Genomic DNA, 15,212 nt, shown 5'->3' with positions numbered 1-15,212 from the left:
ATTTGGTCACCTTGCAGTCTGAGGGACGTTTAAGAGTCTTCTCCAACACTGTAGCTCAAAAGCATCAGTTCTTTGGCACTCATATTTCTTTATGGTCCAACTCTCACATCCATATATGACTATTAGAAAAATAATAACTTTGACTATATGTACATTTGTCAGCAAAGTAATGTCTCTGCTTTTTAATATGCTTTTTAATAAAGTCTCTGCTTTTTAATATGCTTTACAAAGGTTTGTCATAACTTTTCTTCCAAGGAGCAATCATCTTTTATTTCATGGCTGCAGTCACCATTTGCAGTGATTTTGGAGCCCATTAAAATGAAGTCTGTCACTGTTTCCATTGTTTCCCTATCTATTTGCCATGAAATGTTATGAGACCAGATGCCATGATTTTAGTTATTTGAATGTTGAGTTTTTAAGCCAGCTTTTTCACTTTTCTCTTTCACCCTCATCGATAGGCTCTTTAGCTCCTCTTCACTTTCTGCCATAAGGGTGGGGTCATCTGTATATCTGAGGTTATTGATATTTCTCCTGGTAATCTTGATCCCAGCTTATGCTTCATCCAGCCCAGCATTTCACATGATGTATTTTGCATAGAAGTTAAATAAGCAGGGTGACAATATACAGCCTTGACATACTCCTTTCCCACTTTGGAACCAGTCCATTGTTCCATGTCTGGTTCTAACTGTTGCTTCCTGACCTGCATACAGATTTCTTAGGACGCAGGTCAGGTGGTCTGGGATTCCCATCTCTTGGAAGAATTTTCCACAGTTTGCTGTAATCCACATGGTCAAAGGCTTTGGCATAGTCAATAAAGAAGAAGTAGATGTTTTTCTGGAACTCTCTTGCTTTTTTGATGATCCAGTGGATGTTGGCAATTTGATCTCTGGTTCCTCTGCCTTTTCTAAATTCAGCTCAGACATCTGGAAGTTCATAGTTCCTGTACTGTTGAAGCCTGGCTTGGAGAATTTTGAGCATAACTTTGCTAGTGTGTGATGAGTGCAATTGTGTGGTAGTTTGAACAATTCTTTGGCATTGACTTTCTTTGGGTTTGGAATGAAAACTGACTTTTTCCTGTCCTGTGGCCACTGCTGAGTTTTCCAGATTTGCTGGCATATTGAGTGCAGCACTTTCACAGCATCGTCTTTTAGGATTTGAAATAGCTCAGCTGGAATTCCATCACCTCCACTAGTTTTGTTTGTAGTGATGCTTACTAAGGCCTACTTGACTTGTTATTCCAGGATGTCTGGCTCTAGGTGAGTAATCACACCATCGTGGTTATCTCGGTCAAGAAGATCTTTTTCATATTGTTCTTCTGTTTATTCTTGCCACTGCTTCTTAGTATCTGATGCTTCTGTTATGTTCATACTGTTTCTGTCCTTTATTGTGCTCATCTTTGCATGAAGTGTTCCCTTGGTATCTCTAATTTTCTTGAAGAGATCCCTAGTCTTTCCTATTCTATTGCTTTCATCTATCTCTTTATATCCATCACTTAGGAAGGCTTTCTTATCTCCCCTTGCTATTTTTGGGAACTCTGTATTCAGATGGGTATATCTTTTCTATTCTTTTTGTCTTTCACTTCTCTTCTTGTCTCAGCTATTTATAAGGCATCCTTGGACAACCATTTTGCGTTTTTGAATTTCTTTTTCTTGGAGATTGTTTTGATCATAGACTCCAGTACAATGTTATGAACCTCCATCCACATTTCTTCAGGCCCTCTATCTGTCAGATCTAATCCCTTGACTCTATTTGTCATTTCTACTGTATAATTATAAGGGATTACAGTTGTCAGGTATGGAGCTGAATGGACTGTTTGTGAATTTTGGAGCTTAATTCCTTGTCACTTGCTTCATTTACACATATTTTCTCCCATTCTCTGGGTTGCCTTTTTGTTCTGTTTATGGTGTTCTTTGCTTTGCAAAGGAATGTTTTGTTTATATGATCCCATCAGAAAATTCAGGGTAATCTTCCCATCTGAAGATTCTTTATTTAGTCAAATATGCAAATTCCCTTTGGTTATGTAAGGTAACATAGTCACAGGATCTGTGGATTAGGATATGAACATCATTGGGAGGACCTTATTCTGTCCACTACAGTTCATTTTTCCCCCCTTACTATATTTAGCGACATAAAGAACCATAGTTCATTATTGGAAAATATCATTGTAAGTCATAACTCAATAAAAATTTCTGTTATTCTCAATTAAAAATAGTAAATTTCATGGAGACTATACTACTACCAAATAGACTAAGCTATTTGTCTAAAAACATATAGACATATGCTAGCTAACCATCTATCAGTTATGCTAGAGGCAATCTTTGCCATTATGAAGAATTAAAATAGATGGCCTTTATATTTCCTGTAAATCTAGGAGTGTATTTAGTTTTAAATATTGTTTGATAAAGACAGTCATTCACTCCTTTATTTTTCATTAAATCTTCAAAAGTTAATGAAAAGGAATGATACAAAATAAGTGTTAAATAAGTTGTAATGCTTGGGATATGACATGAGCTTATGTGTTTTTACATTTTTTGTGTGTGTATGTCACTGTATGTCCCCAGCTGGATTGTTACAGTTTTCTCAGTGATATAACTTTGATTTTTAGTAGTAAAGTAGAAGAAATATAGACTATATTCGTAATTTTCATAACCTGTCTGTCTGTAAGCAGAAGGAAGGAGGATGAATGGGTGATGATATACATTTAGAAAAAATAAATATTCCCCATTTTAGGATGACCTACCAATACAAAAGAGCATTTGATTCAACATCCTTATTTTTCAAATGAAGAAATAGAAATCAAAAAGTTTTAGTCAATTTCCTAAAGCCATAAAGCTAGATAGTTGCAGTGTTGATATTAGGCCTCAGATATTCTAACCCCTAATTTAGTGCTCTGTTCATACCAATATGAACTTTATAATTTCCTAATTATTATATAATTTGTTCTGAATTTGATATGGTTCCTCTATTCTTTTATCTTCATTTTATATGTTAAATTAATACTAATTAGATTGAGTCCCTTGAGAAGTATATTTTCCAAAAGAAATAACTGTGTAAAAATGGATAAAATGGAGTATGTTTCTACTGTATGTCCATCTGCAGTGTTGAGATGTGAGTAAAGGAAATGGAATGTAAGAATGCTTTCCTGTCTTTTTCTTGCTTCTGTTTCTTCTTACCAGGAGATAAATATTAAAGATTAATTGGACTAAGTTAGAGACCTTATTCTGAACAGTAATGGAAGGGCAACAAAGTCTCAGATTAATGAATGCATTCATCTGTAGGGGTGTGTGTGTGTGTGTGTGTGTGTGTGTGTGTGGTGTCGGTAGGGAGCAACACATTTCACTCAAAATGCTTAAATAAGCATTGACAAATTTATATGTCTGTAAAAGTTGCATCCCTGACATGTGGATAATACTTACCTCCCCTCAACTCTTTATCTTTTCACTATATTTGAATGTGTTCAACTCCATGTTCCATGTAAGTTCATTTATAATGTCATCGCTTTTAAAGCTCCCTTTTAATTTTAGGACAAATATTTAGATATGAAGTGTCTTCTCACTTTGACTGATAGGGAAGTCATGATGCTTTGGCACCAATGATGGTACCGCTAATAATTATTGACTCCTTCAACCCACTTGATTCCTTACTCTCAAGCACCTTACGCCCTGGTTTGAGTCACTATATATTCTAACTACCTTTTGGCATGAGCTTTATAGTTCTCTGTACATTTTGTCTTACTTATTCCTAGAGACTTTTAAGGCATGTGGAAATCAAACTAGAGTCATTTTATTCCCTGACTGTCTAGGACTCAGATTACTGTAGAGAGAAGAATATATCTGTAGCAAAATATAAATAATAAACTAAGTATAGTAAAAAGTCTTTATTGTGTCTTGAGCTTGAGGATATTTTAGTTTGTTCAGTACTACAAAATATGCACTAAGATGTGGTCATGATGCCACAAAACTCATGTAGATGTGAACTTTCCCAGAAGTGATGGCATCTTTTGTAAGGCAACAATTTCACCAGTGACATTTTTGTGCTAGTGAATCAACATTTCCAATATTCATCTCTATTTGAAGAAATCCTGCCTTTTGGAACTGGTCCCTCTAGTAATGCTATTTAAGTCATTACAGGATAATACTTCTTAATCATCTTCAATTTAGTTGGAAAAATGAAAAGGATTGTCTATTCAATTTATACCCTCCCTAATGGGGTTATCTAGATAACTGTTTATTTGGGTGGTTGAAACAATTTTATTACTGATATTTCTTTTCAGACCATTTTAACCTGTAAAGTTAAATATAAAAAGTTGAATTTCCGATTATATTTAATTCAGATAAACCTAACTCTACCCCTATTTGTTTTTAATTATTTAACTTTATTTTCTTTGATGGTGGTGTGCTCATATAGGCATGTAGTACAAATATGAAGCCAATATTGCTTCTCTTTCTATGGACTATTTTAAGAGTACATAGTAAGATAATAGTTTCAATGGAATATTTTAGATCCTTAAAAAATAACTCAGCCCTTAAAAGAGCAGGAGAAATATAGATAATATACTAATTTATCTAGTAAGGTAAGACATTACATAAAATAAATGTAGTCAGAACAATAAAATGTTTAGACTCATAAACTTATCTAAATATGATAGACTCTTATACATACACTAGGAATAAGAGGATTTGATAACAGGCATCATAAAACATGCAAGTAGTTCGCAGGAGTATTGAGTTTGCAGCATCCCAGAAAGTTCCAAGAAGTAAAAATGTAGAACTAAGGATAGGAAGACAGGACAGGAAATTAATCAAAAATTTAAAAAGATATAATCTTGCAGCATTCTTCAATATAAATAACCTGGTATGAGTTCCAAGCCCTTAAAACAAGGTTCTTAAAATTAATCTTACTTCTCTACCCTTAATATATTATCCAATGAGCACATGGACAAAGAACACAGATTTGAGTAATTTAACCTAGGACTTTAAGGTTTGTGCTTCATTTCTTCATTTGTCCATTTGGCAAGTGTTGATAAATTCCATATCTGAGTGGGCACTGTGCTAGTTGATAGCTAGGAAAGGATAAGATCATGGCCACAAATGACACAGAGCTACATTATAATTTATTAGGGAAGACACATTATGGTAAATACTCAGTTGTTTTTTTGTTTGTTTTTTTTGTTTGTTGTTTTAAAGAAAGTGGTAAGTATAATAAGGGTGATTGGAGAGAGTGTTTTACAAATCTAGGAGGGGGAGAAATCCAATTTATTCTGTGTTCACTGAACACTTATTCTGTGTTAAACACAGCGCCAGCGGCTGTAGATGCAAAGATAAATAAAACATAATTCTTTTCTTATAAGAGTTCTTAGTTTATCAGGATTACCTCCTCCTGGGGTGCAGAGAGTGTCAGGAAAGAATTTCTGGAAGAAGTGACATTTTAAGTTGCATCTTAAAGTATAGGTAAATTTTTAACATGGGGAAGAAGGATAGAGCTTTCCAGGGAGAGGCAAAAGCAAGAACATAGCAGCATCTGTGATCCCTTTTTCTGGAATTATTTTTATTCTTCTGAAAGCTTGGTATGAGAATGACAGAAGGCATAACTTTGTGACATATGCTATACAACACCTTGTTTTTAAAGCACAAAAGATACATGTTTTCAGAAAACTATATTCTTTTGAAAACATTTTTTAGTATTTTTATTAATATTAGCACCATTTATATTATCAGCACTGTTGACTGAATTGATCTTACTTTATTTCTGTATCCTGGAACCCCCCTTTCTCTGGAATGGCTTGCAATCTAAGTAACGTGTGTTTTAAACCTCACTGCAGTATGGCTTGCAGGTGGTTTTGAAATACTATATTTCTTAAATATTAGTTGGTCATGGATAGGGTCTATCTAGATATTCTATAATTGTTCTTATCTATTTTTAAACTTCATATGAAATAATCAATTCTTGAATTACTTAGGTGGACTTTGGATGTGCAAATCAAGAGAAATGTTATTGTGTCTAATTAAGGGTCAAGTCTTTATAAAGAGTTTATAGTAAAGTCTCTATTGAGAAAAGCAAGGGAACCAGTATAAACAGAGGAAGTGGAAAACAATCCAAGAGAAAAGAGAATTATGTTTATAGAAGTGGTCATTTCTCTATTACTGCTATGATCCAAATGTTTCTCTCTCCCTAAACTCATGAGTTGATATCCTAATGCCAAAGGTGATGATATAAGAAAACGGGGCCTTTGGGAGGTGATTAGGTCAGGAGAGTGCAGCTCTCAGGTCTCTCAAAATTTGTGATCTTAGAAGCTAGACTCTACAAAAGAATCCGCTAATTTTTGATGAATGGTCAAATGTTATTAAATAGAATATCTTAGTATGTTTGGACTACTATAACAAAATAACCCAGACTGGGTGTCTTGTAAACAGATACTTCTCACAATCCTGAAGGCTGGAAGTTCAAGACCAATGTTACAGCTGACCGGTTGAGTTACTTTTTCCAGGTCCCAGACTTCTTACATTCTCACATGGTTGAAAGAGTGAACTATCACCCTGTGGTCTCTTGTATAATAACTCTAATCTCATTCATGAGGACTCCCATGTTAATGATCTAATCACCTCTCAAATGCCTCATTTTCATATCATCACCTTGGGATTAGGTTTCAACATATGACTTGTGGGAAGGGGAGGGGAGCACAGACATACAGACCATAGCATGGGGCCATTCTAGAATTCAACAAAGAAATTTCAAGAATATGTAGATTTTTTTTGGTCTAGTAATGCAAAAAATGCCATTGATAATTTGATAGGATATTGCATTGAATCTACAGATTGTTTTGGGCAGTGTAGTCATTTCGATAATATTGATTCCTTAAATCCAAGAACATGATATAGCTTTCCATCTGCTTATGGCATCTTCAGTTTCTTTCATCAGGGTCTAATAGTTTTCAGAGTCCAGGTCTTTCATCTTCTTGTGTGTGTCAGTTGCTCAGTCATGTCCAACTCTGAAACCCCATGGCCTGGAGCCCACCAGGCTCCTTTGTCTGTGGGATTCTCCAGGCAAGAATACTGGAGTGGGTTGCCATTTCCTTAGGTAGGCTTATTCCTCGGTATTTTATTCTTTTTGATATGACAGTGAATAGGATTGTTTCCTTAATTTCTCTTTATGATCTTTCATTGTTAGTGTATAGAAATGCAAGAGATATCTTTTTATTAATTTTGTATCCTACATCTTTACCAAATTCATTGATGAGCTCTAATAGCATTCTCTGTGTATAATGTCATATTTGTATGAAGACACAGTTCAGTTCAGTTGCTCAGTCATGTCTGACTCTTTGCGACCCCATGAACCACAGCATGCCAGGCCTCCCTGTCCATGACCAGCTCCCAGAGTCCACCCAAACCCATGTCCACTGAGTCGGTGATGCCATCCAGCCATCTCATCCTCTGTTGTCCCCTTCTCCTCCTGCCCCCAATCTTTCCCATCATCAGGATCTTTTCCAATGAGTCAGCTCTTTGCATCAGGTGGCCAAAGTATTGGCGTTTCATCTTCAACATCAGTCCTTCCTATGAACACCGAGGACTGATCTCCTTTAGAATGGACTGGTTGGATCTCCTTGAAGTCCAAGGGACTCTCAAGAGTCTTCTCCAGTACCATAGTTCAAAAGCATCAATTCTTTGGCACTCAACTTTCTTTGTAGTCCAACTCTCACATCCATACATGACCACTGGAAAAACCATAGCCTTGACTAGATGGACCTTTGTTGACAAAGTAGTGTCTCTGCTTTTTAATATGCTGTCTAGGTTGGTCATAACTTTCCTTCCAAGGAGTAAGCGTCTTATAATTTCATGGCTTCAATCACCATCTGCAGTGATTTTGGAGCCCTGAAAACACAAAAGACCTCAAATAGCCAAAAGGAACCTTGAGAAAGACAAATGGAACTGGAGGAATCAGGCTCCCTGACTTCAGACTAGACTGTAAAGCTACAGTAAAAAAAAAAAAAAATGATACTGGCACAAAGACAGATTTATAGATCAATGTAATAGGATGGAAAGCCCAGACATGAACTCATACACCTATGATCAATTAATCTGTGACAAAGGAGATGGGATATACAATGGAGACAAGACAGTCTCTTCAATAAGTAGCACTGGGAAAAACTAGAGAGCTATGTGTAAATAAACAAAATTAGAACATTCTCTAACACCATAAACTCAAGATTGATTAAAGACCTAAATGTAATACCAGATACTATATAACTCTTAGAGGAAAACATAGGAAGAATGCACTTTGCCATAAATCACAGCATATATCTTTTTGGATCCACCACTTTGGTAGTGGAAATAAAAATAAATAAAGTCTTATTAAACTTAAGAACTTTTCCACAGCAAAGGAAATCATAAGTGAAACAAAAAGACAACCTACAGAATAGGAGAAAATATTTGCAAATTGAAGCGACCAACAAGGGCTTAAGCTCCAAAATATACAAATAGCTAATACAGGCCAATATCATAAAAACAAACTACCCAATCCAAAAAATAGGCAGATCTAAATAGACATTTTTTTCCCCAAAGAAGACATATAGAGATGGCCAAGAAGCACATGTAAAGGTGCTCAACATTCCTAAGTATTAGAGAAATGCAAATTAAAACTACAATGGAGTATCACTTCACAGAGGTCAGAATGGTCATCATCAAAATGTCTACACACAGTAAATGCTGGAATGGGTATGGAGAAAAGGGAACCCTATTCTGTTGGTGGCAATATAAATTGGTATATCCAGTATAGAGAATAGTATGGTGGTTTCTTAAAAAAAAAAAAATAGAGCCACCATATGATTCAGCAATCCCACTCCTGGGCATATATCCAGAGAAAGCTATACTTTGAAAAGAAACATGCACTCTAAAGTTCACTGCAGCATTATTTATAATATCCATGACATGGAAGTAACCTAAAGTGTCCATCAAAGAGGAATGGATAAAAAATGCGGTATGTATACACAATGGAACATTACTCAGCCATTAAAAAGACTGAAATAGTGCCATTTGATACAATATAGATGGATCTAGAGATTGTGATATACTGAGTGCAATTAGAAAAAGACAAATATCATATGATATCAGCTACATGTGAAATCTAAAAAAATGATACAAATGAGCTTATATACAGAACATACACACAACACTGTAAATCAATTATACTCCTATATAAATTAAAAGAACATGTGAGTTTCTCATTTTTACAGGTGAGAGCACTGAGATCAAAGCTTCACAAAGTTAAATATGTGTATATTTATTATACTATATATATGTAATTGAAATAGGAAATGGCAACCCACTTCAGTATTCTTGGCTGGAAAATTCCATGAGCAGAGGAGCCTGATGAGTTACAGTCCACGGGGTCACAAAGGGTAGAACACAACTTAGCGACTGAGCATGAGCACATATGTAATAAACACACACATGTATACATATTAGCGGCAAAGCTGGGATGAGAAATGAGGGTCTTGTCTGGAATTCTGACCCCTTTGTTTCTCCCTCTGGTGCTGCTTTCCATCCCAACAGAGAAGTCATCACAATACTCATGTTCTAAAGAGAATTGTTAGAAAATTACAAAGAATGAGAATTTTCAAAGAAAAATAAAGGGGAGCAGTACCATGTCAAGTTACTGAAAGAGGAAGAAAGAATATTTACATTTCAAAATAAATGTTAAATGTGTTAAGAAGGATGTGATAGAATGGGAGTAGGGAAGTCATTTACTTTTTCAAAACATAGATGAACTGTATTGAACTTTTCACTTTTTTACCATATTAGAGTTTATTGGTGTGTAATTACAGGTCCCTGCCAGATTCTGTCGATTAGTATTTTCTGTTCTAATATGAGTTGATCCTATTGTATAGAGGATGTCTCTGGCAAACAGGAGTTACAGGAGAAGATAGATTTTGAAGTCACCTTTAAAAGGTGACTTTTAAAGCAAAGTGATACTGATCTCAGTTTATTTCTCTTGCTGTTTTTGCTGTTATCATTTTCATTTAAAAACTACAAAAAACATGAACTTTAACTAGATTTATGTACTAAAGCCACCCCTAGCCAATTTAGGTCTTTGATAATTTTCTTTAGCAGTACCAAAATACAAAGGCTCTTTTACATGGGCATATAACATCTTATGTTATGAAGATATAACAATATAATTATTGAAATTCTCTTACTTCCTATCATGTTTATACAGCTTAACACAACTGTGTTATTTAAAGCAAGAGTTCTAATGGGCCGAGTTGTTTTGGAGAGAAAAAACAGTTTGGTCTTGAAGATTATTGCTGAATCATTGTTTCATTTTATGTCTGTGGTGTCAGCAAGTACCATGGTAATAAGATCTTTAAAATATTTCTAGGTAAGGGCATAGTGACTGCTTTCTCAATCTAGGCATGCTGGGGCATTTTGCAATATATTTATCACACATGTATGACTGCTTTAAAGTATTAACAGTCACTGCAATATGTGGCTGTGCCTATGTCACCTCTTTTTAACTGTTCCCCCAGTGTCTGAACCTGGTATAAATGTTCTGCTTGAAATCTGCATGGTCACGTTTATACCTCCTTTCTTTATAATTCAGCATTGCAGAGCAGAGAGATTCATTGTTCCGTTTCAAGGGATGACTGTTTTGTTATAATGTTCAAATAATGGTCTGCTAAAGATATTCTTGTAAAAGAAAAAGAGGTTCACTCTCCTACTATCAAGGTCATTTCTAAACTCTGCCTTCAGTTTCAAAGCACAGAGATGCCATCTAGCAGCCACCTTCAGGAATTTCCTACACAGAAATAGTCCTTTCTCTGCAATAATTCAGTTCTTACAAGCTTTAGGTTTGTCTTTATTTATTTATTGAATGAATGATGATTTGGCACATTGCCTGTAGTTCAGATACTCCATTACAAGCAAAATTATTTGATAGCTCTTAAAATAGGCAAGGTGATACACCCATGAGTTTTTCTAAATGGAACTGGAAAGTTGTTAGTATGATTTTAATTAAGAAAACATAATTCTCATGATTTTTTTGAGAGGAAAATTGATAATCTATGTAAAATACAAAATAATTGATTAATATTGAATTGCCTTCCTTTACTGAAAGAAAATACTAATCTTACCAATTTTCTGGTATTTTAAATGAGGGAAAAGAAAGTAAATGCATGCTAAAAGTAAGTTCATCCTATGAATATAAATGTTTTATTTTTTTAAATTTAAATATGAAATTGACTTTCAAGTAATTTATCTTACCATAAGATGGTGATACCTAAGCACTTTATAAAGTCATATATGATCTGTAAGTTTCAATCTCAGGAAGAATGATCATAAACATAAATATAATATAGTCTTCTATGAAAAATAGAATTGGCACTATTGTTGGATGGCCTTTTTGTTCCAGATAAATTAATATATAATAAGCATGCTCTAAAATTTAGTTCTCCAATATTCGATATATGTGATAACCCTCTACCTAAAAAAAGTCTATTCCATTTTAATAGTTCTCCTATTTTGCCAGTTTGTGTGTATCCATTTATGATTTATATATAGTGTAAATGTAAAATGTAATAATAGAGAAGAATACTTAAATGGATTTATTTAAAAATATGATTTTGAAATATATCAGCCCTGACAGGTTAATATATAAAAAAATTAGCTATTTAGAATTTTTGTATATTTACGTTTCATCACTTAATTATTACTTATTTATCCACAAACTGGTCTTGTGTGCTATTGTATTATTAGAATTTAATTTCAATTTTACCAAACAATTTGCATTATGGATGCTTATTTTATTATCTAAAATATATAGTTAGTAAAAAAGTAAAATTTGATATAATTTCTATTTCATAACCTAACTGACAATAATTCTGAGAATTCAGTGGTACCATTTGTGATTTGGGGGAGGAGAGATGATATAGTTTGGTGATTCTTAATAGTTTGATAAAACATAACATGTTCACTTTTTTAAAGCAAAATGTGTCTACTGTCCAAAGACTTTATAACATTAAAATCACTTACTATGAGCATTTTAATATTCTCTATATTGTCATAAATGGTATAGAACAAATACCCATCTGGTGTTCTTTGTACACGGTATTGCAGTATCTAGAAGCTGGAAAGGACAGTTTGAAAAGTTAATGTATGCCTTTTCTTTCCTAGATTTCTCAGCTCTGTTGTATCAAACAGTCAGAATCAAGTCTGAAGGAAAGTTTTCTGTTGTTGAATACATGGAAATAAACTTATCAATACTAGAAGATCATGTTGACTAAAAATGGGTCATTTACTTGGAGGATTTATCTCAGTATTTATCAGAAGCTCTTCTTTATATATTTTAAATTTGGGGAAGAATGGGGTACAGAAATGAAGATATTTATGCATTAAAGATATCATAAAAATCAAATGAACATGCAGTTGTTAGTAAAACTCTGCATTATGAAGTCATTTTAAAGAATTACAAAGTTTAAGTCTAGTGATTTTTTTATGTAATAACTCAGTAATTAGCTTTGCTTTTTAAAAATGTACCAATAATATTCTAAATGAACTATGTAACGGAATGTATTCAGAGCTGTAATGAACATAATATATTGAGAGTGGCAAAGTAATGTGTTACCATAGAAAAAAGTGGAAAAAAAAATAAAAAATATGAAAGCAAAATCAGCACTCTGTACCTGGATGTAAAATGCTTTAAAGCTATACCTTAGTGTATAAAATATTCCATTAAGATCATTAAGACAATACAGTGCATGAAAATTTCACAGTGTCAATATGAGCATAACCATAGCTTTAAAAGAAAATTATTTTGTTCTCATCAGGTCTTTAAATATGAAAAGTGTGCAGAAATAATTATAAGTATGTATGACACGATTCTAAATTTTCACTATGTACTGATTTAGGCCTAGAAATATTCAGTCAACCACAATATTAGGCTATGCTTAGTTCTTAGTTCTATTCAACTGTGAAAAGAAAAATTTCTCTTCACTACAAGTTTATTTTAAAATAACTTTACTATATTCAAAAATATAACTTTGTAACATCACATCATTTTCCCTATTGTGTCAAATTATTCTTAACCAGTTAAATAAAATAGTTTTTGAAATCGTATTTCCTTACTCTTTTTACTAGATGCCTTATATCTTATTCCAGATAATTACAATTTTATTAGAATGCTGATGCTCTCAAATTATCTCACTTTATCCTCAACACTTTTCTTTTATACTGCTGAAAATATTTCTCCATATTTTCTGACTTTTTATCCAAAGAGGTTAGCGTTCACTTTAATTGCCAGTACTGGATAATTTTCAGAGTTCAACAGCTCTGAGAGGACACATCCTTCCTATTCCCCTCCTTAGTTTCAAAGGTTTCTCACTTCCTGTTTCTTAACGCCGGTAATCAGAACTTCCTCGTGCTCTCTCATTTCCTTAATGAAAAGAAAGGAACAAACACCAGCCCCTTTGCCCGGTGCCTCAGCCGTGGCAGAGAGTAGCGCTCCGCTGCTCTGCCGTGCCTGTTACAAGCAGCATCCCGAGTGTTTTGGACACAAACCGCAGCACGTCTGCTACGGGAGTATTATTGACCAGAATCAGCTGGAAAACGCTTCTCTCCTTTCAACAAAGAAACGGTCCACATCTCCTAAACATGATTGCAAACTGCATTGTTTTAACTGCTAACTCCTTTGCATTACACGTCAGAAGAGAACGTTAAGCTCTTGGATATCACATAAGCTAAATTCTCCGGAGAGCCGCATTGCCCGCTGCCCATACGCGTTATATTCGCTCCTGGTCCCTCCCCTCTCTCTCCAGGACTCTACCTTGAGGAGCTATTCCTCCGGTAGTTCACCTTGTTATCTTCCAAGCAGCGGGGATGCGCCAGGCATCACAGGATTGCTAGAAAAGCTGTCTTTAATGTTTCTTTTCTTTCTTTCTTTCTTTTTTTTTTTTTTGCATAATTAAATGCATTTTTGGCCGGTCTGTTATATATTGCACATTTATTTCAAACAAGAGTTAAAATATTGCCCGTACCTTGGAAGGATCTAATCCAGCAAGCAAAGACAGCAGCAGGAGATTGAGTAGGTTGGACGTCGCCTGCATTCTGATCTGCGTTTTTGCCCCCTCTTTACTCTTTTATGTAGCCACTCCACTCTCACTGCAGAGACCTTCCCTTCGTCAGTTGCACTTTCTGCCTGCCAGTCAGAGCAGAGTGGAGACAGAGGCAGTGGCAGGAGCGGCAGCAGTAGCGGCAGCCGCCCTGGGGGGCGATCATTCCGCAGGCGTTCTCAGAGCTGCGAGTCGGGAGCTCTACGGGTGGGCTGAGCTGCAGTGGGCGCTGACCGAGGTGCTGAAGCGCCTCAAGCCTCACGCCCCAGTTTACCCTCTCTCCCGCGGCTATCTAGCCAGCCCACCTCAAAAGTTTTGACCCAAGAAAAAGATAAAGGGAGCAACTGCTGAGAGAGGTGTGGAGACCTGGACAACGGATATGACATCACTACAGCTCCTGGGGGCTTGGGGAGATATTTTGCGAGGAATTTGTTAACCAAACAAGGATCGACTCTCCTGTTCCAGTTCAGCATTTGCTGGCATCTTCATCTGCAGAGAAGTAGTCAGCTAGATAAAGGATTATGAAACAAGTAGTGCCTGAAATCTTCTCCTATCATTTACAGAGGACCTGATACCATATTTAGTGCTTTAAAGAAAGTTTGCAATGCAGACTATCAATGTGTATTTTCTTCTCAAAGCACGCAGTCTGTAGCTATTATATATGCATATATGCATTGTCATTTTAATTAGTCTATTGAAATAATATATTTGGCTAGGAATTCGTGTGTTTTTAATCTATCTAGGGCTTTTGATCATCTGAAAATGATCAAAATAAACAAATGAAGAGGCTTTTTTTTTAACTTGTAAATGAGATATTCTACTAGTGACCCTATACACCTAAAATTCTGGCCCCTCATACACAGTCATTCCCAGAAAAATAATATCCTTGTCAATCTGATTGTGTTTATGCCTGAGGTAGTGATGTCAGTGATGGATGGACAGTGGGATGGTAAAAACGTTATTTCTAAGCTTCCAAATACTTGTTTTCTAGAGCAAAGAGGCAGACTAGCTGCTTCACAGGAGCAGAGAGAGAGAAAATGACAAACTAACTCTCTCATATACCCTGGGCCATTTAACTGTACTCAAAAAGCCTTGTTTTTGTAGCTTTAAAAAG

At 35.1% G+C, this 15,212-nt stretch overlaps 1 protein-coding gene across 1 annotated transcript in view; it reads right to left on the bottom strand.

Moving 5' to 3' along the window:
* OLFM3 (olfactomedin 3) overlaps positions 1-14,555 on the bottom strand; it is a 197,191-nt gene extending 182,636 nt beyond the window's left edge. Inside the window, exon 1 of the mRNA XM_020906097.2 lies at positions 14,024-14,555. Within this exon, the coding sequence (XP_020761756.1) occupies positions 14,024-14,092 (69 nt within the window). The 5' untranslated portion in view covers positions 14,093-14,555. The remainder of the gene's footprint in view (positions 1-14,023) is intronic.
* Between the last annotated feature and the right edge of the window lie 657 nt (positions 14,556-15,212).

This window comes from Odocoileus virginianus, chromosome 5 (genome assembly GCF_023699985.2).
Source record: "Odocoileus virginianus isolate 20LAN1187 ecotype Illinois chromosome 5, Ovbor_1.2, whole genome shotgun sequence".
Taxonomy (NCBI): Eukaryota; Metazoa; Chordata; class Mammalia; order Artiodactyla; family Cervidae; genus Odocoileus; species Odocoileus virginianus.
The sequence above is the reverse complement of the archived record's forward strand: the minus strand, read 5'-3'. Positions and strand labels throughout refer to the sequence as shown.